Raw genomic sequence first — 27516 nt, forward strand, 5'->3', positions numbered from 1 at the left:
TCTGATCAGACAATTCGCCCAGCGTGAGACATCGTCTTCGACTGCTTCAGAAACAATCCATCCGTGTTCTAGCTGGCGTTCGCCCCTCTGACCGCACTGGTGACTTGGAGGAACTCCGACATAAGTTTAATGTTTCTCTTTTCACTCTTCGACACAACAAACAATTTGGATTCCTTTTAAATGTATCAATGATCTAACTCCGCAAACTATCGGCTATCACTTTCGCCCTGTATCTTCTTTACATAGCCAGTATCGTTTGACTCGTCTTTCCCAAGTCGACTTTCCACGGACCAACGCTCTAAACGGTCTCTTTCTACCGTGGTCAACAGTTGTGGAACTCACTCTCATCATCTCTACGTCTTCTCCAACCAGAGATGCTTTCGTCTTGTAAATCAAGACTTCATAGAGCTCTCTGACCGACCGATCCAGCACAGTCTGAACACGCTAACCTTTTTGTGAATACATCCTTAATCACATATATAGTTAGTTCTTTAAACATACTTTTGTATCTACACCTTTACATTCTTTGTGCTCTACATAGTTTTAGATACTCTGTATACTTTTTGTCCTTGTATATATTAATCCTATTCTAAACAGGGCGTCTGGTGGATTTGCCATATGACGAAATACCTCTCCTGTATAAATAAATCAGTTCAGTTCAGTGTTTGCGTTATCGAGAAATTTCACACAGGGTCGGTCTCTCGAAAGGGGCCCCTGCACTGCAATGACAAATTTAAGTAGTCGTGAACCTGCTCCGTTGCAGGCGCAGAGGTTTGGTATAGAAATCAGGTTTGTAGCATAAACGGTTGATACCGATACCCTCTCTACAGAAGAACTGGGGTGTGTAACGTCTCTAAATATGGAGTTTGGAAGGGGCTGCGATACTACACATGGGATTGATGGAAAGAGCTAATAGTATATTGGGAAGAAGTCATTTGGAGAGTGCAGTTCGCCGGTCAGCAAGAAGACAGGAAGAAGGAAGAGTGCGAGAGAGGAGGAGAGTGAGGGACAAAGCAAAAGAAGTTCCGTAACGAAGAGACGGCATGACTGAGAGTAACGGAGAGAGTTGCTGTTAACTGTCATTGGCATGCAGTTTGACAAGTTTGTTGTACATATATACTTGTGTGCATATATATATATATATATATATATATATATATATATATATATATATATATATATATATGAGTCTTTTGGTTTGTGGACGTCTTCCAGTCTTGCCACTTTGAAGGTTATCGCGTCCAAGACCACAGCAAAGACCAGAATAAGTTTTAGTAGGGCAGTCAGTAACTTGCTGCAACAGCTTTCAGTTCGCTTATTTCAGTTTAACGCACGTATGATTTGCACTAGTTTGCGATTTGACGCTGAGTTTGACTTTTGAGATTTGCCAACTTTGGCAGGGGACGGGTAGTTGTTATCTGCAATAAGAATAATTATATAAAATATAAATATATATAAAAAATAATATATATATATATATAGATCTGATAACGGTAAACCACTACCTCTCTACGAGTCGAACGATCATGTCTTCCGCGTAACAGAGGCTCTTGAATTCTCGCACGCGACAATTGGGGCTCAGGCAGGAAAGCAGCTATTCCGGATTACAGAAGACGCAACACGGTTCAGAGGTGAGAGTGTACATTAATTCGTTATGACGCGACTAGTCGCGATTGGGGAGAAGATGTGCTTGACTGGAGCAAACTTACGCCAATTTGTGAAGTCGCAGAAAGGGCCAGAAGAGAAGGCCGAAGAAGTGGAGAGGGCCAGAAAAGAAAAGGCCGAAGGAGCGGAGAGGGAAATGATGACAGTGGAGAGAGAACAACAACATGTGCTAGAGATGAAAAGGTTAGAACTGGAGGCTGCGAGAATTGTAGACATCCGTCAGAGTAGACCATACTAGTGCGGCAAAACTACCTAAGATCGCACCTTTCAAGACGGCAAGGGCGAACTGGATAGTTATCTTCTGACGTTCAAGAGGTTTGCTAGAGCGAATAGGTGAGAGGAAGACCGTTGGGCTGGCGCTTTGAGTGCCTTATTGTCCGGGAAGGCCCTAGACGTATATTTCCGGTTATCGGAAGAGGCAGCCGTGGATTACAAGCAATTGAAGGAGGCCCTCTTAAAGAGATACGACCTAACGGAGGACGGATACCGGCTCAAGTTTAGGAAGAGCAGACCAGAGCCAGCAGAGAAGCCCGATCAGTTTATCCATCGCCTGAAGAACTACTAGACTCGAGCCAGTCTCTCCCCGCCTTCATCATTCCCCAGATAGTCAATCCTCGCCGTGGAGAGACTGGTTTCAGACCGCCTTCTTCCGGTGCAATTAACTTTCAAGAGGTCATACCTTCTAACAGACAGGGTTACATAAATGGATCCCGGGATCCGTTTAGTTAGTTATATAATGTCGTGATTTGTTAGTAAGTGGTATCCAATTCTTCTACAGTGTAAATACGTATGCCGTGCCTGTTGCTAGGCCATACAGTGTCTAGTCTACTGCAAAACAACAGGTTTTCAAGGAAACGGGGCGTCAAAACATTCCGTTCTTTACGAGGTAGCTAACGATCACGCATGCTAGTTGTTAGTTCAATCGAGCAGCCTAGAGATCTCTCCACTCTAATGTACAGTGCTCATGCAGTCGGTGATCATTCCCAGTGTAGGGTGCGATTGACCATGCAGACCAAAGAGCAGTCCGTTGGTGTCACTACAGCTTTACTTCACGAATGGTAATTATTATTCTAGACTCACAGATGGAATCCGTCACTAGGCATTGAGATCTCAAACGTACAACTTACGCAGGTTCGAAAATCATTATGAGATCGGCACGCAGTCTGAAGGTTCGTTGACAAACGACGTCTAAGCAGAAGTAAGTATACTATTGCAATCACACCAGAAGCCTCCTCTACTCGAAGTTGACGTCGGAAAGGTGGTCAGAGATGTCTTTGGGCGGAGAGTACAAAGAAAGAAGACAAAGCACCAAGGAAACAGTGTCTACAAATATTTCGGCCTGAAAAGGAAGCGTGTGAACGACGACATAGCACACGACTCTGCTAGGAGACGGTGTTCTTCTGGCCTTCCTAGCACAAACATAAATGTAGTCGACCTCTTGGAGAAAATACAGCAGCAAACGGACGAGCTGAAAAGTGAGAGGTAACAGCGACTGAACCTGGAGAGACAACTTCGTGAATTAGCTATAATTAATAACCTATAGCTAGAGACGTCTAGATTATTTCTATAAACTTCCTACATGTACAGGCTGTCAGAGCTACGAAACATACCTGCTCTTTCACGATTTCTCAACGACTGAGGCATCCGGCTCGAGACTTCCGGGAAACAAAATAGGCAATTAGCGATAACCGGCTCGGCTTTGCGTGGATTATAGAAAGCTCAATCGTCTGACGATATGCGACCCGGAACCCATGGCAACTTTGGTAAGCAAAACCGCGTTTGTGGTACACAACGGTCCCTATGAATTCCTCAGAATGCCGTTCGAATCGGTCAACTCCGAAGCTACTTTGGTGAGAGCATTGAGAAAGTTACTGGAGGGACTGGAGTATGCGAACCACTACATGGATGACATCGTCGTACAGACACCTACGTGGAGAAAACATGTTACCGCTCTCAGGGTAGTTCTGAGGAAAATCGCCCAAACCCATCTGACAATTGGACCCTCTAAATGTGTCGTCGGAGTGCGTACGCTGTCATTTTATCGGCCACAAGATCGGACACGGCCTGATTCACCCGAGCGAGGAAAACATCCTAAAAATTAGGAAGGCTAAGAGGCCCGGCGCGAACAAGAATTGCTCGCATTTCTAGGACTGACAGGGTTCTATAGGGAATATTTACCCAACTATGCAACCATAGCAGTTCCTCTGACCGACTTGACAAAGAAAGGATTGCCAAACAAACTAGAATGGAAGGAAGTGCAGGAGAGGCGTATTTGGCGTTGAAGACGGCGCTATTTGGCCGACCCATACTCAAGTTGCCTGAACATGATAGGCGTTTCTTGCTTCGACTGGACACGTCAGATGTAGGGGTGGGAGCGATGTTGATGCAGGAGCACGAAGGAAAACCATTCCCGGTAGGATACGCAAGTAAGAAACTCAGCGACCGAGAGAGAAAATTCTCTACCATCGAGGAGTGTTTAGCGGTTGCCTGGGTCAGAAAGTTCATGAGATTCATCTATGGAGTAGAATATATTCTCCAGACAGACCGCTAACCGCTAGCATACTTGGATAGAGTGAAATTCGAGAAGGATAGAATCATGAGGTGGGCCATGTATCTGCAAAGCTACAGCTTCACGGTGCAAGCTATCAAAGGTTCGGAAAATGTCAGAGCCGACTTCCTGAGTAGGGTGTGCTGACGACGACCGACAGAGACGTGTTTGAGTTGCAAGAAACTACGGAGCAGTTTCTTTTCCCAATGGGGACGATATATGTCGCGTTTTTAAATATGGAGTTTGGGAGAGGCTGCGATACTATACATGGGATTGAGGGAAGGAGCTAATAATATATATTGGGAAGCAGTCATTTGGAGAGTGCAGTTTGCCGATCAGCAAGGAGACAGGAAGAAGGAAGAGTGCGCGAGAGGAGGAGAGTGAGGGACGAGGTAGAAGAAGTTCCGTAACGGAGGGACGGTGTGACTGAGAGTAACGGAGAGAGTCGCCGTTAACTGTCATCGGCGTGAAGTTTGACAAGTTTGTTGTACATATATACTTGTGTGCATAAATATATATATATATATATATATATATATATATATATATATATATTCGATAACGGTAAACCACTATCTCTCTACGAGTCGAACTATCTTGTCTTCCGCGTAACGGAGGCTCTTAAATTCTGGCGCGCGACAGCGTGCGTTTAATTAACTCCACAACCTATCAAATCCGGTTGAGTTTGTAGACATCTACCGCGTTTCTTTATCTTCACAAACTATTCCGGTTGAGCTCACCCAAACTCCACAAACTAATCCAGCGAGAAGGTGTTGTGGAGATAGGCGTGGCCAATTAGTACATGCATGCGCGCGGAAATGAAGCGGAGGAGTCAGTAGCAACAGATTCGTGTCGTCAAACAACGAAACCAACACAGAAGCTGCAAATGCAGCCATAGACATGCAAAGGACAATATCGATTCATTTCTCACTACGATCACAATGCGCATGCTCATGTCTACTTGCATGTTTCTTAGTCCACACTAACCGATTCCACTGGAATACTTCCAGCTAATTCGGTAGAGCTAGCTTGTGGAGATTATAGAAAGGTGCCCCGGAGTACGTGAACGCAAAATCAACCCTACATGTACCTAGCAACGCTATCGCGTTGGTGATAAAGAGATCTAGCTCAACGAGAGAACTAGAAAGATCTGCAACAATTTGACATACCTGGGTACGTGATTATACATCGAGGAGTAAACATGCGTTTTATGCAAACAAAACAATGGGATTTGATAGGAATGCTTGTAGCTAGCTAGCTAGGGTGCTTGTAGAGACACTGTGCTCCCCGCCACCACACGTGCTAGTAAAAGCGATCTGGCACAAAGCTACCGAATACAAAAGCCGTCTAAAAAGAGGCTCTGGTAGACGGACCTGCGCACATAATCTGCCAAACTGAACAAATTCGCTGCTAAACACTGCTACACCGGATTAGTTATTATTCTACGATGCACTGGCTCGTCGACCCGCCTACACAGACGTCGAAACAAACAAACAAAAAACTAAAATTCTAGGGATGGTCCCACATGATGGCATTTACACAAACGATCCATGCTACAGTGGCAACTACGTTCTGGTCATGTGAGGCCACCATACCACTCTACGTAAAGCTACAAGGGTCAAACTTGCATCTGCAGCATGGCTATGTTGGCAGCTAGTGGGCGGCGCGTATGTCGTCAGACGAGAGGGCCCCAGGGGTTTGCTTTTTCATTGGCTGAGACATCTAACGTTTGTCCGAAACTACAAAATTAGCTATCTATAATGCTTTTGCACATGCGCAGTAGGCCGAGAACACGCCTTAGGGATGTGAGTGCGGTTACAGTTTGACTGATCTGTTCGCCACTCACTCACGAGTATGACGCTATTTCGAAGATGCGAGGTGTCCTTTTACGTGTTTGCTTTAGCCGCAGGATTGGAATAGTTGCCCAAGTCTTGACGTGTCTTGAGTTAATTTTGCGTCGATGACGTGCACCCGGGTAATCAGGCCTTTTGCATTTGTATATACGTGGGGCGTTTGGGCCACTAGGTGCTGTTCTGAATAGACCAATAGTTGTAGAAAGGCGTTGCGTTGAGAAATCTCAAAGACCCCAAGATTCGACACCAAGCGCTCGCTGTTCTCTGCAAATTCTGATGCATTGTATCGAATCCGACCTAAGAGTTTTCAGCTTCGACCGCTACACGCGGAGAGTGTCGATTTCTAGCGAAAAACGCGAGGAAAGCAAGATTCGAAGTCATTCAGCACGCATCAAGCAATATCTAGACAGGTGAGTATGCAACTGCACGTGACTTCAAGATCTAGGGGGAAGCGATTCTTGGAAGTTCGCCCAACAACCGGACTGTATGTACGCGGGAATTCATGTAGTGTTGGTTTCTGAGAGGAGGATAGCATTGAACAGGATCTAGCTCTGAACGAAATTCTTCATGGAGAATTCTGTCCGGCAGCTAATTCTAAAAAACGGAGTAAAAATACATGCGAACTTGAACACAGAACGAGATATACTTAATTAATAATGATATATTGAGATATTATGCAACAACCTAGATTTGCATACAACGTTAATTAATTAAATTAGTTAATTAACTAGCAACTACTAATCTAATCTGTCCTTGCCGAGAACGGGCCACTGAGCAGTACATAGAACGGGCCACTGAGCTAGTACAGTACATCCACACGTACGTACAAACAAGGTACATTTTTTTATTCTGACGAGAGTCGTTACAACTTCTAAAACAGTAACAGTCTAGTTTACACTAAAACGTCCAGCTAAAGAAGGCTACAGGCAGTCATATAGTTGTAAAACCCGGTCTAGATACTTCTCACTAACGGCTTCCAATGCTGTAGTACCAGACTTGACCAATCAGTAGTAGAGCTATATATAGATAGAGATGAGAGGGCGGAGCTGTGTACCCAACAATGCACTAGTTTGCTTGCACGCCTAGTGCACGTGGAAATCGGACTCGCACGCGATTGTGTTAGGTACGACCTCCAATGGGTCGAGTTGCTTCGGGGGAACCCGTTGTATTTCTCTTCTTCTTCGCTATGATGTCGGAAAAGACATGGACAACGACATTCCTAGAAAACCACTTCTATGAGGTAAATGGGAACAACGTTACCTCGATGAACAGCTCTTTTCATTCTTGCTCTAGCACGCGCAACGACTCCATAAATGAAGAGCTAGAGAAACGCGCGCAGTCTGATGCTTCAAACTGGATTCTCTACATTGACATGACAGTAATAGTTCCAGGTATGGTGTGGTCTCTTCTGATGGGAGGATGGTCAGATAAACACGGAAGAAAACTGTTACTACTGGCACCTCTAGTGGGCTACAGTATTGAAGCTTTTCTGTTTCTTGTCATTATGAAATGTAACTTGGCCATTGCGTATCTGTTTATTGGGAATGCGATTGCGGGTATTACGGGAGGAATGACAACGTTGTTTGCTGCCTTGTATTCGTACATGACTGATATAACAAATCCTGTCAACAGAACTGCAAGAATGGGGATCTTTGTCGGAATGCTTTTTGTGGGTGGTGGTATTGGTAGACTACTGGCAGGTATTATATTGGACCACGTTGGTTCTTATGCTGTGGAAGGAACTGCATTGGCATGTTACATTATTACTGCTTTGTATGTTACTTTGCTGATGGATCATTCATCGTCTATCACCGCAACAGAAGAATCGACAACAGAAGAATTGACGACAGAAAGCGTGACGAGTGAAGGAACAACAGAGACTATGAACAGTGATGATGATGATGAAAAGTTATTGTCCGATGATAAACTTTGCAGTATTAAAGGTTTTATTGAAACAATGAAGGTGTTTAAGAAGAGAAATCGTCTAAAGCCATCTTGGTGTCTTGTGGTGCTTATCATAACGGATGGCATCTATGTACTTGTTTATAATGGCTATCCTGCTGTGCAATATTTGTATTTTCTTGGATATCCATTGTGCTGGAGTTCAAGCGTTATTGGATATTATCTAGGTCTGTTCTATTTGGTTGGATTTTTGGGTTCAACCGTGATTCTCACTTTCTTGAACAAAGTCCTGCATTTGCGAGACACAACAATCATTCTACTGGCGTCATCTACATGGAGTGCTTCATTTGTACTAGAGGCATTTGCCACATCAACTTGGGCAATGTTTTTAGGTAAGTGAGTATGACATTGTGTGGTATGGTCGTATGTCATGAGTATTTGTGTGTCTGTTATGTGTTGTATTGTTTTATGTTGTATTGTTTTATGTTGTATGGGTTCTACCTTGTGATGTGATGCTGTGTGTGTGTGTGTGTGTGTGTGTGTGTGTGTGTGTGTGTGTGTGTGTGTGGCGTCTGTAGCTCAATTGGTTAGAGAGTTGCATTTGGAGAATGGAAACATCCAGGACCCTTGGGTCGCAGGTTTAAGTACGGGATGGGCACAGGCATAATTTCCTTAAGCAAGGAACGTACATGTAATTGTTTCTCTTGACTCGTGAGTACAAATGAGCGTCTGGCCATTGTCTGGGGGTGGATGGGACTGCTGGCTTGTCAGTAACTTAACACAGCAGACGGGTATGTGTGGGCCTTGGTGTCCAGTCTCAAAGCTGCACCATAGTCAGTGCTGCTGGATGACTCTGGCCAAGCTTCAGGTGGATTGTCAGCGCTGGCCGTGGGCCTCCTTGTAGCGCATGGAGGCCCTGTCTCTAGAGTTGTAGCGTATGGAGGCCCTGTCTCTAGAGTTATAGCGTATGGAGGCCCTGTCTCTAGAGTTGTAGCGCATGGAGGCCCTGTCTCTAGAGGCAAGGGGAGCCATCTTTACAATTGACCTTTATAGTCAGTGTGAAACAACATGAAGGGCTTAACATTTTTCCATTGTGTGTGTGTGTGTGTGTGTGTGTGTGTGTGTGTGTGTGTGTGTGTGCATGTGTGCATGCATGCGTGTGTGTGCGTGTGTGCATGCGTGCGTGTGTGTGTGTGTCTGTGTCTGTGTGTGTGTGTGTGTTTGGCACCATAGCTCAGTTGGTGAGAAAGTCATCTTAGAGTGATTACATCCGTGAAACAAGATTTATAGATAACTAGCTCACTGGCCCGAATTTCAAAATTTGCACGAGTGGAGGCAGGTCCTCCTAGCATATTTTAAAATATACTCAGCACGTTGCCAACGTACGCACTGAACAATCAGAACTCTATCCCTTTGCTCCGGACATAGTTTGATGTTTAAGATAAGTAAAATCATCTACAGCTAATCCAGTCTGATGGGACTGGTAGATAGTATCGTGACGTAACAATGGCATATGAGCAAACAATGACTATATTGAAATTTTAAAGTGAGCATTGCATTCTTAGTTATGAGAAAACAAGACTACGCCATGAGATTGAGTTCACGTAATGGAACTTCCTTCGAAATTAGTCTATCAGGGGCATTCAGTCTCGTTCTTGAAAGGCGAACAGCATAGTGTCGTTATACATTGCACTTCCAAAAGAGGACTGAGTGAAGGTGAAGGTCGATGCCACCCTTCCTATGTTCTTACCCATGTCAAGTTACGCCTGTACCCCAAATTTTAACCTTGTGGGTAATCCGGTCTAGATGGCTATCAAACTTATACATATGTACATATATACAAACACCGCTAATTTTAGTAGTATAGATATGAACCAAAGCCAGACATCATTATTGAATCCTTCCAATCCACTAAAGGTACTGTAACATGTAGGGAATGTGTGTTAGATCTTGTTAATTTCTATTCGTGAACATCTCTTTCGTTTTTCAGAGAAGAATTGTTTGAAATTCTAATTTGGTAAGTTATTAGGAGTGCAAAAGAGCAACCTAGGCAATTTACTCAGTGGTTTAGAGGTTTAACGATCACGTGATGGTATACCATGGTAATGCACGTTGCATAAATATGCGATGTAGATCGCAAACAATTTCAGACTAGACCTGACAATGGCAAACATGATCGAATTACACAATTCTGGTGATAAACTCTTTCATGAACGTTTGCCTGGTTGATTGGCACTTCATTCATTGTTTCTGGTTGCCATGGACAATCAATCGCAAATACTGCTTCGTGATTGGCCTGAACTATGCAATAGCGTTGATGGCGGTCGATGGATCAAATCTAATTGAAAGAAACACTAATTTTTTCAACATTCTATTTTGAAAAGAATAGAGTTTGGATAATTTTAAAGCGTTTTCCCAAGTTTCACTGCCATACTTAGTGTACAAACAGAGATATCTGTGGAGAAGAAGAACAAAATTGGCGAATCGACCTCTGAGGCTAGCAACTGTTGTCTAGGTTGTTAGATGATTAGTGACCAAAACAAAAATAGGAAATCGTACACAATGTACAAGAATTTCATTCTGTTGATTTTGAGAAATTTTAGTCTTCATTTACTATTTTTTCTAAGCGTTTAAAAGATGACCAGGCCCCTTCAGAGCTCCATAACTGAGGCAATCTATACATCTACTAGAATTTTAAGAACTTTTTTCTGAAAATAGAGATAGATATAGGGATTGTATAAATAGTAACAGAAACAAGATCTATAGATAATATGAACCAAAGCCAGACATCATTAGTCCTTCCAACCTACTAAATGTATGAAAGGGAGCACTAACAGTGCTGACCCCTAGGTGATGAGAAATTGACCTTTTTGCCGGGTACTTTGTAGAATTAGCAATGTGCTTCCAAACGCAATGCAAAGCAGGAACTTACCTAGGCGTGTGTTCCCAGAACACCCAACGATTGATTTTAGCCTCAACAACGAGGCACATGCAGGTGTACTACTCCGATTGCACCAACCTCTAGGGTTTAACAACACCAAACAGTTGCTGCACATGTATACTGGCGTACTTGCAAGCAACAACAAATTAAGTAACGCCATGTGCAGGTCATGTGCACGTCACTAGACTTGTTTATACAAGTGGCTGAGAAAGGACAGGCAGTATCAAACCATAATCACTTGGGCGCTTTGCACATGCTACTCTCTGTTCGCTATGACCTTAAAAAGGTACACTTGAAAGTTATGATAGTAATCAAAATTGGAACGTCTTGTGTTACTCCGCCTAGACTGGCACTCAAGCTCCAACATATGTCGAGATTACACGAGCACTATTTTTCAGAGAAAGCGTTCTTAAAGTTGTAATTTGGTAAGTTGTAGGAGTGCCAGGGCGTAGCTGCTAGCCAGGCACTCACACAAACTCTTCATTGTTCACAGCTTGCTGTTTATGGCACAGTCTATGTTGCCCAATATGCAAATTAAGTTTATGTTGCCGAATGAGTCATGTTGCCGAATGAGTTACGTTGAATGTTGATGCAGATGGCGCTCCATATAGACAGACCCTCGTTCATCGTTATTCTTCCAAAGTACACAGAGCGAGACTTGACCGATAGACGTTTGTCTCTCTTAGCAGCGATTCGCAAAACCAAATATTAGGTAAGGTCGGAATCAATAGCGCTACTAAGTAGGCATATTCATTTTTATACTCCGAGCATGCAGTAACTAAAATTTTTTGGCTTGAGGTTGAGAGCTGGTTGCAGAACGTGTTTGACGCTTATTACAATGTAGGCTCACCAGTCGCTGATTCACTTGCAATCCAACAGTCGCGGCCCAGCAGGTGAAGACAGCTGGTCACGCCCCTGTCAGAGAGAAGTCTTCACAGGCAACACGTGAAGATAGCTGGCTACGCCCCTGAGTGCATAAGCACAACCTAGGGCATGTCTCCATGAGGTCCTATAAGCCTAGGCATGTTTAAGATTTAGTGCGTTTCCATTAGGGTTAATTAGACCTGTTTAAATGTAAACTTAAACAGCTTTAGTTAGCTAAACATGATTCAGAGGTAGTTTACTCAAGTGGTCTAGCTAGAGGATTAACTGTGACGTGATGGTATATCATGGTTTCATAACGCACATTGCACGAAAATGGGTCCTAATTTTGTAGTGCCTATGCAGTTGATTATGCAATGGCAGTTGGAATAGAACTAACTTGGTTTAGTAGTCATGCCAAATGTTATCACGTATGGGATATGCGTTACAAATATTGTGTTCCCGTATAGATTGTTATGTGTATGTAATTACTTGTCACTTTTGCTCCTGTGTGCGACATAGATCACAAACAATTTCAGGCTAGACCTGACAATGGCAAACATGATCAAATTACACAGTTCTGTTGATAAACTCTTTTATAAATGATTGGCCTATTTTGATTGGCACTTGGTCTATTGTCTCTGGTTGCCATGGACAAGCAATCGCAAATACTGCTTCGCGATTGGCCTGAACTGTGCAATAGTGTTGATGGCGGTCGTTGGATCAAATCTGCTTGAAAGAAACACAAATTTTTTAACATTTCTTTTGGTTTCTTACTCACCAAAAGAATAGAGTTTGGGTAATTCTAAAGTGTTTTCTCAAGTTTCACAACTGTACGTAATAAACGAGATATCTGTGCAGAAGAAGAAGAAAGAAGAAGAAGAACAAATTAGCGCATGGGCCTCCGAGGCTAGTAGCTGTATTCTAGGTTGTTAGATGATTAATGACCAAAACAAAATAGGATTTAGTACACAACAAACATACAAGCATTACATTTCGTTGATTTTGAGAAATTTTAGTCTTCATTTACTGTTTTCTAGGCGTGCAAAAATATTACCGTGCCCCCACAATGCTTCATAGTGTGGCAATCCCTACATATAGAGTACTACCATACCATGTGAAAAAAGACAAGATCCTAAATGTTTGTACTCCTACTACTTTTTATGCTTGGCTAATTGTCACTCGAATTCTCCAGACGTGCTTATCAAATGAAGAGGAATGCAAAGATGTCGGTTTTGATAGGTGGGTCCTCTTTCGGAGGTCGACCCTCTAGCGATAAGTTCTATTCTGTCCAACATCGATCAGATAATTTGCTAAGCACGACATTCAAACTATAAAGAGCATATCGCGCAAGGAAAACTACTGTTTTTTGCTTTTGCATAGTCAAAACAACAGAAATAGATTGTTTAATAGGACATTCTAGGCAATGTCACAATAGCTGACATCACAATTAAAGGTGCTCGCTGATGATTCACCGCACACGTGCAGACACACTCACGCAAACTTGAAATCATGCCACGATTTCAAGTTGTGTCATAACAAAGCAGAGCAAGTGAACATCTTAGGGTGCACCGAGTTCTATGACATACAGTCTCTATTCTTAGTGCAAAGAGAAAGATGAAATCGCACGGCAGTTTCTCTCCTCGTACATGACATTTTGAGAAAGCTAACAACAAGTCTGTTAGGTTCTCTATTTATACATTTACCATTTACCATCTTGAAATGGCTTGCCATTGAACGACAAAGCACTATAGCGATCGTTTTCTTGTTGCACGTGACTCGGAAATGGATGGAAACCAGAGCATTATTGTACTAACGTGATGGCATCTGAAACTTGGAGCATGAAAGTAGCCATGGAGAGGTGCTGGACGCCATCGACAATGTGGATCATGCATCTATCGTGCTTGATAGCTACTAGCCTCGAAGTTTCTGACCCATTTTTGGGTCGCGTGCAACAGAAAAAAGATTGAGAAATCGCTTTGTTGTTCAACAGCAAGCTATCTCAAACTGGTAAATGGTAAATGCGTGGACAAAGGCACGATAGTCTACAAACAAAACTTCAAGTGTTTAGTGCCATCCTTCTTAGCTTTCATACCAAGACATAAAAGCCCTACTATGCTCAGCATCATCAGCAAAGCCGTAATTGCAAAGAGTGCCCGCTATGTGCAGGACATAAAGAGTATTCTATTCTTTAGAGCTCCAGTCTGTTTCACTTCTAAGTGAGCTGTAGCGACTGTGTTTGCAAGATTTGATTGAGAGGAAGGCGTACGCGGTACTCTGTAACAGCTAGCCAAATTGGCGAGGAAGCATTACCATTTTATCACCAGCAATTTCTATTTGTAGCATTTGACTATTTGGCGATTGTCCAGTGGAAACACTGGTCTAATATAAGTGTCTAATATATTCGGTTTAGTATAGAAGCGTTTTATTTCTTTCTTGCAAGTTTCTAAATTAGAATTAAATTGACGTCAACTTGAGCCAGCTGTCACTATCCAAAGCTAACGAGCGGCCTATGGAATCTAATTGTAAATGAAAGACTCTCTGCTAATTTCTTAGAACATCTAACTCTAACTAAAATTTTAGATGAGATACTGTCTTGGTAATTCCTCACAATTGAATGCACCTGGGTGAAGCTGGGCGATGTAGCTACTACATTGTAGTAGTCCCTACATAAAGACAAGGTCATATTTATTTGTTTGCTTATTACTTCCTCATGCTTGGCTGCTTGGCTCATTGTCACTCAAATTTTCCAGACGTGTTTACCGAATGAAAACGTACGATGTCAGTTTTGATATGTGGGTCCCGTTTTGGTGGTCGACCCTCAAGCGATAAAGCTCTATTCTGTCCAACATCGATCTGATGTAAAGGAGAATGTGCGGCTAATGACATTGGATTCTTATAATTTGTTTGCCAAGTGCCTAATGTTCTGTTCTAGCTGATTTCATTGACATATTGTTTCCAAACACTGTCGCTGTTACTACAGTGATAAACATTCTGCATGCAACCGTCCCTTTATTTGTTATAATCTACTAAAATATAATCAAAAAGGTGGGCTCATGAATAGAAATGATAATGTAAAAGAACAAGAACATCCAACCGAGGATCGAACCTCTTAACAGCTGTGACAAGTGCGCGTGAAAGACTAAATCACTGAACCAACCACATCACTTTGTCTATGGTGCGTGTAAGTCATCTTAAAGTAGCTTTATCCCCGTGTTACCCCTTTTGTGCATTTCCAATGTGCCAAAATAGACACTGTCACAGACGGCATCAACAGACAGAGAAAGTGACATGCAGAGACACAGCACACTTGGCAACTGCCAAAGAAGACCAGACACACACAGACTCCATGGGAGAGTGAGGCAGAGAGGGTAATAATTAGACTAGGTATAGGAAAGCAACTGTTAGAGAAGAAATTCAGCTAGATAACAAAGCGCCATCAATGGGGAGTTGCTTTGAGATATGACCCTAGCTGTCTTTCAATGAATGTGGTGTATTGCCATGCCAAAAAATTGGCAAGCAGAGCCATTATCGTTTTGCTGTTCAGCTGGCAAAGTAAGTGTCCCACCACTGCCTGAGCCGCTGTGACAAATGGCTGCATGTCCTATTATGCTCCTCAAAAATCTAGATCCTCCTCAGTTGTGTATTAATTAAATGGCCCCATTATTGTAAAACAGCTGATGTCTCAGTGCATTGATGTAACAACTGCCACAGAAAAACACAAAGTCGAAGACTCTTTTATTTCCCGAATTCCTCTAAAGCCCAGTTCATGACTTTGTTTAAATTTACTATAGACAGTTTCTGCTGTTTACTTTGCCATGAATCTCATTGCTTTGCACAATGTCTGTTTCATGTAGCCTGTTCTAAAGTATATATAGGTTGATTCTACTCCAGTTAATATATTTGGCAAATGAGAAAAAACAAAAAGTACTTTATTCAGAAACACTTTGCTATACTACTCTATTGTTGGACTTCATAAATAACATATATACTAATGAATATTAGACAAACCGCTGCTGCAACTTCCTTTCCATTGAATTTTGACTCTTTGCCTCAAACAAATATAATTTAACATATACATTGATTGAACTGCACGTGTATTGTGGTCGTAGCAAATAGTGTCTGCAAATCAATAATTCGTGTGATTTACCATTTAACCAGGCAAAGACTGGCAGTGAAGCTAGTATGACATACCGTATTCGCCTGTAATATGCCCTGGGCATATAGAAAGAACAATTTTTTTTCTGGGCGAATACTAGGGCATGGGCGTTATTTTGGTCCTAGGCATATACATGGTTGAAAAAGTTGTCGTTTGTCATCATCTAAGTACTTGAAGACAGAAATACTACAATGCTTGCAATTAACCATTTGCAAGATCAAAGGTACTGGTATCCATAAGAGCATCAGCATACAAGCAGAAACTAAACACTATACACACGTGGTCGACCTGAAGCTCGTCAAGAGCATCAAGGTCGGTAATTGCAACGAAGACATGAGTCTAGCGGTAAGCACTTTCACTCAACACTGACACCAGCTCATCATACGCACACAGACGAAGACGAATGTTTTGCGGACCCCATTTTGTTTTGTCTGCGCATACGTATCCTGGGCTTATACTTGGGCATGGGTATATAGTTTGGCATGGGCGTCTTTTCGGGTGAAAGTTCTGACCTGTTGCATACGGGCGTATATACGGGCATGGGCGTTATTTCGGTATGGGCATTATTACAAGCAAATAGGGTAAACCCAAACTGTTTTAGAGCTGTAGGTCTATGCAAACAATATATGAAATATTTTTTATCAACGAAACGGTATGGTTAGAGACAGAAAGGGGAGTTCTAGCTTGGAGAAGACTGCTGCAGACCCCTGTTGATCATATTGATAACGCGTGGATTGTCTCTATACTATGGAAAAATGTGACCATCACAACAATTTCTCACCTCATCCGGTAGCTTCCAATAAATGTGGATGGTGCGGAAAAGTCTGTGTTCCTAGAATTGGACTTCACAGTCGCTGTTGGACTTGCAAATCATGAACAAACATACATACATACATACATACATACATATATATATATATATATATATATATATATATATATATATAGTCACAATAGCATCGTCTTGAGATAGGACAGTTGCCAACACATGTATGTATGTCAATACATATATTTTCTTGCACCACACTATTTCATTCTAATGAATTAAAAATATCAAGCTATCAGTTTGAAGTGTGCTACACTAAACATTTTAATTAGCGACTAACTTGATTGAGTAACTGTACAAACAGTCATTGACTGTACAAACACGTAGAAATTCTGCTGCTTTAATACATTACTGTTGCATCTTTGCAACGCTAGGTATGACTAACAGATGGACAGTGATGCCAGGTTGTGTCTTTGTCGTTTGTATCGTCACATGTGGAGCGGAGAGACAATAAATGAAGAAACTGAAGAACACTGTGTTCCAACGTTTGAAAGTTTGCATGCCCACTAGCAGTGCAGTTTGAGGCATATTCCCTGGTGTCCATTTCACAAGGATACTTATGTGGCTTTTTAGTGGCTCGTTTAGCTGGAACTGCTTCACCTTCTATTATTTTCTAATTGTACATTGAAAGCAATGACTTTGTCTGTACATTTGTCTGTCTATCTGCCTGTCTTGTCTGTCTGTCTGCCAGTCTACCTGTCTTGTCTGTCTGTTTGTGTTTGTCTGCCTGTTTGTGTTTGTCTGCCTGTTTGTGTGTCTGTCTGTCTGTCTGTGTGAATGTCTATCTGTCTGTCTGTCTGTGTCTGTTAATTAATTTGTCTAGCTATCAGTTAGCGAATGTAGTAAAGCACCTGGTAGCTCAATTCAGTATCTTTATTACCTTGTTGTTGCAATGTGTTTGCAAGGACTACAACCAGCCTTACATGGAAGAACATGTTACTGTGTATTTGTTTGTCTGTCTGTTGTGTAAAGCTCAGACAAGTTGTTGGTCTCATAGTGTGGCTTCTGTTGCTGTATCCAACGTTTTGTTGGGTTGCACTGATTAATATCTGTTTTAATATCATTACTTTACGCCACAGCACAAATTAGCTTGGCTGATATTTTGCAACTAATAGTTTTGTTATTGTTTGTGTCAGTTCCTGTTGTCAGCATACTGAATGGGACCATTCCTCCAGCTTTGCTAAGTCTGATGTCTGGGTGTGTACGAGACACTCACCATGGAGCACTCTTCTCGATTGTATCGTCTTTTGAGACACTGTGCTCAGTAATTTCTGAGTTGGTTTTCAACCCACTTTATGCTGCTGTCAATAGGGAAAACATTAACTTTCTTCCAAGTTCAGGAGCAATCGTTTTTCTTGTAACAGCTGTGCTTATTCTCTTATCTCTAGTTTTGATGACGTAAGTTTGTTGGTATCTGAATATTTGCAACATATTAATTGTCTATAAATTGCAGGGTTTTTCATTTTTCGAAAGCAGATGTGGTTTTAACACATCCAAGGAAGGGCAGCAGACTGATGAGTGAGAGTGAAGGTGGAGATGAAACAGACTTGTAAATTTCATGTAAGTCTCGTTTTAGGCCGTTAAACTGTTTTGTTTACACAATATGTAACATTTGCAGCTACCATGTTGCTCAACTTGTAGACTTTAATTTAGACTATTAAATGTATTCCAGACATTTGACATTGGAAAGAGGACCGGATTCCTTGCTCTATGCTCAGCTCTGTAAATATATTCTCCAACTTGCATGCATGTTACAGTACATTTCTTGGCAAACACAGATGGCACTCTGACTGCATCTCTCTGCCTCTGCCTTTGTGTGCATACTTTGTTTCACTAGCATGTGTAATGGGTTTAATAGAAAATTTGTCATTCCTGGTTCATGCCAAGTAGGCCTGAGCCATACCGTATAACCGGTCATTTCTGCGATCACGATATTTTCTCGAATTCTGCGAAGAAATCATGGAGTGCACAAATAAAATTTGCATGTATTTATGTCTATCCTCGGAGTCCCAGGAAGTCACTGTTCCCACACATTTAGATGTGTGTACATGCACCAGTAATTGTCATTATGGTTGGAACACAGAAATTTAATTCGCAGTAATTAGATCTTTTGTCTAATTTCTCAAATTGCAGTAATTTAAGACCGCAGAAATAATCAGTTAGATGGTATTCTCTAGTTAGTTGAACTCATCGATCTTCTCCATTATGGGAGTGCTCATCTTTGTTGCCGATTTGTTGTGTATTGAGCTAACAAAGCAAGACAATACAACCAACATGCAGACAACGTTTATGAAACTAAATTATGAGGGTATTTTCTACTAGTGATACCCATGTAGTTTACTGTGTTAACAGCAGGCATGAAAGCACCAGTGTATGAAGTTAAGGCAGTACACAGAGCCATATGTGCAGCTCTGGCAATACAGAACCTTAAATTGAAGAAACGACTTAGGGAGTATCAAATATCCCAAATTAATTAAGTTGATGTCTGGGCATCATTTTGTGTCTAACTGTGACTGTGTTGATATTGCTAAAAGTTATTTTTTCTACTGCCAAAAGATCAGACTGGGTGCTCTGCTTCGGGATGTACAGAACAGAGGCGAGAAAAAAACGCTGAGAAGAAAGGTGCGGGCAAGAAGAGTTAGTCTGTTCCAATATGATTCTTTTTTCCCATAACACTGTGAAACTTAAAAATGTGGGTGAGTGTGATTGTGAGCAAGTGATTACATCCTATTGTGAGCATGTAGCTGAAATCATTGTTCAACTTAATGAAGGCATGCATGTTTAGTATCAAAGTAGGTGCTGTGACTGCATGCCTTCTTACAGTGTATACACATTGCAACGTGCACACAAAAAGAAATGTGTTTCATGCAACTGTGACCACTGTTTGGATGTTGGTCAGGTTCTTTGGCATTTATGGTATTACGTACGTTAGACATGTTGTTTGTTTGTTACTCAAATTTTGCAATTATTATTTTAGTTTTTATCACATTTGTGTACCAGTAGGCTATGCAAGTTAGTTTCGGTTTGTAACAGTAACTCTAGGTGCATTGGAGATGGAATTAACTGTGGACTAAAAATCTAAATTAGTTGGAGCAGTTTTGGAAGCTTGCGGAACAGCAGCTGCTTCATTGTGTAGTGTGCATGTTCTACTTTTGTTTATAGTCCTAATGTGTCTTTAGCCACATGAGTTGCATAAGTAGTATGGAAACAAAACACTGGAAACAATGTTTTACTCTTTGGTTAGGTGGATTTCACATACTGTACTAACTATTGAAATTGACTTGACTCACATTCTATGTGTCTATTTATGATTAACTTACGTCACTAAAGAACACACTTGCAAACTGTTTATGAATATGACTTCTCATTACTGCGCAGTCAGTGTATGGAAAGAGTTAATTGAGAATTGATCCAAACGCTAATTCTTGCTATACATAATGGCCAAATAGTTCGAAGACTGGATGGTGGAATGCATTTTAATTGGACTTCTTTGCTTACTCCAATTAATGCTGTGCTCTAGCTCTATCCATTTTTATTATTTGATTTTTTTGCTCCTTGTAATTCCTTACTTATTGACTGCTGAAAGTGGCATTGCCATTTTCAGGGTGGGCTGCAGAGGTACAAGAAAATATTGCTGTCAGAGTGAGAGTCAAAGAAAGCATTATCTAACTGGTTATTGCAGCTCAGACGCGTAGCCAGGCCTAAATTTTTTGGGTTCAATTGGTGTTAATGGTTTATTTTAATATTAACTTGAATGTAATTGAGAAAGATTTAATTAATACTAATAGTATCAGTATTGACTTGGAACAATAGGCTATTGAATGAGCAAAATCTGCTAACAACTTCCTACTTTAGACACAGTCTGCACTCTTGGTCTATGGTGGCAAATGTCCCGTACGTATTTGAATGTCTTTTCCATGTTCCAGACATGCCGCGCACGGGCTTAAATCCAAAGGTTTGATGATCCAGAAATGTGTGATTGCTGCTCACCATATGTATGTGTAGCAACACAAGCAACAAATACAATTCTGTACAAAGGTCAAAAGCTTATTAGAAGACAGATGATAGAATATTTGTTGAAAATCAAATTGTCTAGTACAACAACGTGATCAGGACATACACTACAGATATCAGCTGCAACTTCAAAACTCTTAAAGTAAAAGACAGACGTAATTAATATCTTGACACCCATGATAGATAGATAGATAGATAGATAGATAGAAGGATTTATTGGATATCAAAGTTTCTAGTACAATCACTTTAGATAGATATCGCAAGGTACTTAAATGTCAGCTAATACTCTACTTAAACTCTTAACTTAAGTACTCAGTGTGGGGTGCCTGGACTCGGCTGAGTTCATCAACTAAATAGAACCACCTTGAACAATGTCAACAGTCTCAATCTCTCTGCCATGTTCTCAATGCGTGTCTGGTACTGCTTGGATTGGGTTTGTACAAACGTAGGGACAGCAAGGTTCTTTCTCTAATCAGTGCATTCCTAGAGACAAACCTTTTGTCAGACTACCAAGTGTTGGTTGATCTCCCAGGTAGGAACTATGTTTTCCCTTGTGAGATAGCTCTGACAGCAGTTCGACCAGACGTGGTCGATAACAACCTGATTAAGCTTCATGGCTTGGCTGATGGAACTGTCTGTGCTGTTTGAAACTATTGTTGAAGACACCAAACAGCGCAAGGAAATGCGGTACATACAAATTGTCTATTGCTCCAAGAAGCAAACAAACAACGTACATAAGCATTTTTTGCTTAGCGAAAAGCAAATGTGGGAATACGTTGGGTGCATTTCTTTATTCTCCACAACCTAATCCAGTTGAAGTTGTGGACTTCTACCAGGTTTCTTTGTCTCCACAACTTAGTTCGGTTGAGCTCATCCTAACTCCACAAACTAATCCACCTTACTGTACCACTGGATTGGTTTGTGGAGTTTGGGTGAGCTCAACGTACCGGATTAGGTAGAGAATAAAGAAACGCGCCCAGGCATTTCAGGTTTGCCACACAGTCTGGACAGTTTCTTTAAACTCGTGTATTGCACTTCTGGTATTGGACAGACAAGTACTTTCTTTAATCATCTAGGAATTCTGCAGCATTTGGTCTTCCAGCTTTCGACTGGCTGGCAAGCTTTGTGAACTTTCTACCTTGGTTTCTCAATTCATCCATGTTCAGAAGTGCTCGAGGACTAATGGGATGATGTTGGATGTCGAGCTTCCTGGAAAGCCCGAGTCAGTCATATTTATATAGGCTTTCCCCAGCTTCTCTCTGATATATCCACAACTCCGCCTTTCGTCTGTCTGTCAGCCTCTCTGTCTGTTTCTCAATAAACTGTTTGTTTGTTGTTTGTAGTTTTGTTTGATTGTTTTGTTTATATTTCTGTTTGTTCATCTTCTAATTGTGTCTAAACATGCTGTAATCTCAAGGTGTTGCGTTGCAATGTTTATTGTTTTGTTGTTTGTATTACGCGATGCATTCAATCTGTGTATCATCACTATTATGATGCATTCAATCTGTGTATCAATCACTATTATGTTTAGATTAAGAATTGCTTGTTTCATTAATGTTCTAGTTCCTTGCTGTTGGCTTGCTGAATGCTGCTGTTCTCCTCTGATAATTCATCATGTCTGGATGTGTTCAAGATCGAGACTCGCTATATGGAGCATGTCCTCTTCTCAAATTTTTGTCATGCACCTTTTGAGACATTGCGTTCAGTGATTGCTGAGTTGGTTCTCAACCCTGTAATGTTTGTCTTTTTAGGTTAATTAGTCTGGCTGTTGATTTATAACATATCTTTGCGGTTTAGACTGTACTCTGCGTTAACTATAAGACAACTGTACCCCTTTAGTTCAGTTTGGTTCTGTTTTAGTCGTAATATAGTTTGGCCTCACAAAACTGACTCTGTCTGCGTGCAAGTGTACCTACGCATAGCACAAACCCATTGATGACTCTACAAATAAGAAAACATTTCAACCTCCTTCTGATTCAGGAGCAATTGTGTTTCTTAATTACCACAGCTGTGCCTATTCTCATACTGTTTAAGCTGCATGATAGGTCTACTGTTTAGCATTGTCTAATATGCTAGCTAGAAGTTTCACTTTTTCAAATAGACAAATCGGATTGACTCTAGTGATTGAACGTGAACAAAATGGAGATGAACTATAGGATTGTAATGTTAGATTAGCAGTAGTAATAATTAGTACATATGTTTAGATGGATTTCTGTTTGTAGTTATTAACTTAAAGAACTTTGGCTACTGCTGCACGTGTATACATCTAGGCTAGAACTGCAGTCATTCTTCTGAGTGGTTCCACCCTTGAAAGCATGCCTAGATAGTGGGACAATCAAGTCTGATATGTTGAGATGTCTAAATCAAATTTCTATCAAGTAGAGGACTAATTAGAGGTGTCATTATACCTACCCATAAATGGAATTGTCTGGACTTGTGTCTTTGCTAGGTACGTATTGCTAGAACAACAGAGACAGATTTGGTCAAACTGTCTTAGTAACTGCCCAACCCCAAATCAGGTAGCTCTCAATTAATTAAGGATTGTAAACTATCTCAGTCCACAACATCAACATGAGAGTACGTATAGCTTCATAGAATAATGTTTTGTAAATACACCATTTCAATCCGCTGGAGATCTAGCACCTAAACCGTAATCTACAACCTCAAAGTACGCAATAAACGAGAAAGGGCTGCAGTCAGATGCAGACATTCTACTAGTCTCGGGTAGCCAGACCCTTCCCGCCTCACACATGTGCAGACTCTGCGGCGCGGCCGAAAGGATGTGAGGCGGGAAGGGTCTGGCTACGCGAGACGAACTATTTTGCCTACACTACTACATTGTACGGTATCCGTAGGCGCCTCGCGCTCGTGTAACACGTTCAACGGAGTTTTCAGACCGTCTACTGAAATGCCGAGTCCTAGCTGTCATGGAAGTAAACATGCAAACTTCCTAGTAGTCTAGATTACGTAACGGTATCTATAGGCCTGGTATAGGTAGTCGTCGTTTTGCGATCGTGATCAAGACAATTGAAATGTGCAGTCTAGGAATGCACTCAGTTCTGTTGTAACGACATATTATTTGGAGGTTGGGCTGGCCCGTTGTCCCGTATGTAGTGTAGGTTCTGTTTCTGATTGTCTCAGAGGAATGGAAGAGCACGGAGCTGTCCCAGATGTTGTAGATGTTGCTCCAGCAAGCACAGCCGAGGTAGGTCTACGACAGCAGCTGGCTAGACGTATAACTACACAAGCTCCAATGCCTGGCTTCGTCCAGGCGACAACACATGCCAGGTGCTTCTCCTTTCCACTTCATAGCGCCGCAGTTGACACACACGTTTGTCATAGAGTTAATACAACACGGAAGTGGAGGAGAGACAGGTCGCCTTTATAGGTATAGATTAGAGCAGAGAGTATCTAAAAATGCGTTTGATGGTATCATAGGTGATGTTGGCCATGAATCATTGCAGTGAATTAAAATGTCGCGTATACATTTGCAATCGTATAGCACTCCCGGATATTGCGCTGTTTGAAATGAAGTCACGTGCAGTTAGACGAATCTATCAGAGCAGAACTGGAAGTTACATGCAGTACTCGCCCGGATAATCCGTTCCCCGTATCTAAGGAAGTCACGACTCGTACCGACTCTCGTCATTTCGACAGTCCCGCTGAACGTCGTCTCTTCGAAGACGTTGCTGGCGTTTCGGGGAACAGGTGGATTAAACATGGCAGCTCCGTATCTAACGAAGTCACGACTCGTACCGACTCTCGCCATTTCGACAGTCCCGCTGAACGTCGTCTCTTCGAAGACGTTGCTGGCGTTTCGGGGAACAGGTGCATCAAACACGGCAGCTCTTCGACGGTCGTAGACTGGCAAACGACTGTGGGCGTATTTTTTCAAGACCCGGATATTAGCGAAAATATCTTCCGTTTCCCAGCGTCGCCCGCAATAAACGACACGCTCAGCGCGTACCGTCCGACGTCGGGAACGGGCATTCTAAATTCGGTGGAGATACGATGCGCCGTTCCGGAGATATTCGCGCGCGAGCGGAAGCGAGTGCGATCGGCGGGGAAATGGCGTCGTCATGGGAGAAGTCAGGAAGACGACCACAGTCTCACTTTTGACTCGAATGAATTCGGCGTGCGTGAGCCAAATTCGGCCGAGATCGGACTCACCTTTTTTTGAGAAACGCTCCAACAGACGGACACAGAGACAGACAGACACTCAGACAGACACCTCTTCGTTATGTATATAGATAGCGCTGTTGTCTACTCTGTCAGATTCATTACGGCTCCATCAAAGTACAGCAGGGCAATGTTCTAACGCCTACGCAAGTAACGGCGCAGTAGATAGAATGTTATCTAGAATTACCATTGTAGGCTGCTTTTGTCACGTGTACAGGCTAAAGATCCCCCGACAACAGTCAATTGGCCGACAGAACCAGGAGCTTTGTACACTATTGTAATGACAGGTAGAAGCTACGGCACCAGTAGTGACTAGACTACTAGTAAATGCCTTGCAACTAACAGTTTAGTTTAATTATTGATATATTAATTATCACGTGACTGTAGACCCAGATGCACCAAGTCGTAAAGATCCAAAATTCAGAGAATGGCACCATTGGATTGTTGGTAATATCCCTGGAACAGACATTGCCAAAGGAGTCGTACTATCTGAGTACATCGGAGCCGGACCACCACAGGGTACTGGACTTCACCGCTACGTCTTCTTGATCTACAAACAGCCTGCTGCAGTGGAATTCAAGGTCCCAAAGCTTACAAATACATCTACAAATGGTGGCCCTAAGTTTAAAGTTCGATCTTTTGCTGCTGACCATGGTCTGAGGTCTGCTGTTGCTGGAAACTTCTTTCAAGCTGAGTGGGATGACTATGTGCCCAAGTTGTATGCTCAATTTAAGTGATAACCAGTCTTTGTTGCCATTTTTGCAAACAGTTGACTGCGCTATTGGTTTTCGCAATCTTAGTTGTAACATGTTGCAACTATTGTGTTGATGAAGTGCTAGAATTAATGGTTGCGCTTGCATGGTATACCATTTCTTTGTTGTGTTCCGATGTGTCGAGTGATGTAATTGCAACAACCCTTACGACAGTCTTGTAATAGCTGAATGTTTTACAGGTGACAATGTAGGCTTGTCCTACAGGAAGGACTAGTAAACTGAAGTTGCAGACGTTGGGGTAACATTTAATAAGTTTCAAATAGTCTACACTGCTGCTCTTCAAGACTACATTGATTATGTCACATTCCCTGGCCAGCACACTGAAAACTGCACTGAGTATGTGTCTGTCCGTAATCGGCTGATATTTGATTACCCGAGGCCCAGATTTCCGGGCAGAGGGTATAGTAGTCGTCCGACGACCGTACGACCCGTCGACCGTATATATAGTTAGTTAGCGGAGATGCAAATGAAGCTATTCCGACCAATAGACGAGAAGTGGTGTCATTACCGACCAATAGACGGACGTAATGTCATCATGAGGCTCCACCTTTCTTTGTTTGGTAGCTGCTAACGAGAATTTGGCCATCGGGCGTCCGTACTGTACATGGTGTTTAGACCCTTGCAACGCCTATAATTTACATTTGTACGAGTATGTTTCCCCAACAACAACCTTCAACAGAAATTTGGCGCTTGACGGGAATTTGCGAAGGAGAACGTGCCTTGTCCATGACAGCGTCTGTTTGTCGGAGGAAGCGGCTCGACTGACCTATAAGTACGCTAGTGCGTCTCTATTAATTTTTGTTCTACATCCAAAGTCAGAGCGAACAATTAAACGCCTAATAATCTACATGTACCCGTTGATGTTTTCCCACATTGATGTTTTCCCACATTGATGTTTTGTTTAGCTCTGGGGTCACCTCATTACAACAACCAAAATTGTGGTTAGACGGATAGCTGTGTAAATACGGTACAGTGCACAGTAGGCGACGTCTAGCTAGAGAAGCGGCACAAACAACAAGACGCCTAGAGAACTGCACAATGAACGAGTCTTCTACATTCTTGTGAGCTGGAAATCGGTCGTGAGCTGCTTGTTTGGTCTAAATTTGTAACCTAGGTTTCCCACCAATGCAACAAACAGAACAATGATCACGCCCGTTACTTCATTACGTAAGGCGAAGATTGCCAGCCGGCCTAGCGTCGAGGCTCTCTGACATATAACATTTGGCTTGTTCCATCATTTGGAAACAACTACGTTTGTAACATGCATTTAGAAACACTTTTATTAACTTGTTAATTAATTAACATGCATTTAGAAACAACGCCTAATCTAGCTGCATTTGTAACGTTCCCACATCTAATTTTGTTTTGGCTCTGGTATCTATGCCACGTCTAAAACCGCCCATAGTTACAACCTCAAAAGCTGCACAAAGAACCGACGAGCGAAGATTGCAAAAAATAGAAGCGAGGTTCTACGGGACGTTGGCTGACGGACTGCGTAGCTACCGGTTGTACACGGTAGCAGCCAGTCACGTGACTTACCTCAAGCTCGACCTGTGACCATTTCAATAATGCTTCTTATTTATTACCCACATCATACCATTCTGTCATACGATTTTGTCATAGCGCGACTAATTTACCTTCAAGGTGCATACCGGCCGATGGTTTGCACTTCAAGTGCTTCTTCATTATTATCAGTATTTAAACTAACATATTGGACTAACATTCTGGTCAAACGTAACCTTGAAACTCTGCCCCTTATTTATACTGTTTATAGTTAGCAATATTCATTGTACAA

The 27516-nt window shown here is 42.0% G+C and overlaps 2 protein-coding genes across 7 annotated transcripts; both read left to right on the forward strand.

The window, feature by feature from the left end:
* The first annotated feature begins 7171 nt into the window (after positions 1-7171).
* Positions 7172-22655, forward strand: LOC134185884 (proton-coupled folate transporter-like). 6 transcript variants are annotated; one of them, XR_009970869.1, is made up of 5 exons: positions 7172-8360; positions 17892-18153; positions 18209-18315; positions 19312-19451; positions 22333-22655. XR_009970869.1 is itself a non-coding variant. In XM_062653770.1 (4 exons), exons 1-3 carry the CDS (start codon positions 7202-7204, stop codon positions 18306-18308), a joined length of 1521 nt encoding a protein of 506 aa, XP_062509754.1. In that variant the 5' UTR covers positions 7172-7201; the 3' UTR covers positions 18309-18315; positions 21846-22655. The 6 variants fall into 6 exon arrangements, 3 of the variants coding, with proteins under 3 accessions (XP_062509754.1, XP_062509765.1, XP_062509775.1); XR_009970870.1 differs by having other exon boundaries at positions 19312-19447; XR_009970873.1 differs by lacking the exon at positions 19312-19451 and adding an exon at positions 21846-21991.
* A 1221-nt stretch (positions 22656-23876) lies between these two features.
* On the forward strand, positions 23877-25776 carry LOC134186537 (protein D3-like). Its single transcript, XM_062654529.1, has 4 exons — positions 23877-23974; positions 25045-25098; positions 25166-25235; positions 25336-25776. Exons 1-4 carry the CDS (start codon positions 23915-23917, stop codon positions 25683-25685), a joined length of 534 nt encoding a protein of 177 aa, XP_062510513.1. The 5' UTR covers positions 23877-23914; the 3' UTR covers positions 25686-25776.
* Positions 25777-27516: the final 1740 nt, after the last annotated feature.

Source organism: Corticium candelabrum, chromosome 1 (genome assembly GCF_963422355.1).
Source record: "Corticium candelabrum chromosome 1, ooCorCand1.1, whole genome shotgun sequence".
NCBI lineage: Eukaryota > Metazoa > Porifera > Homoscleromorpha > Homosclerophorida > Plakinidae > Corticium > Corticium candelabrum.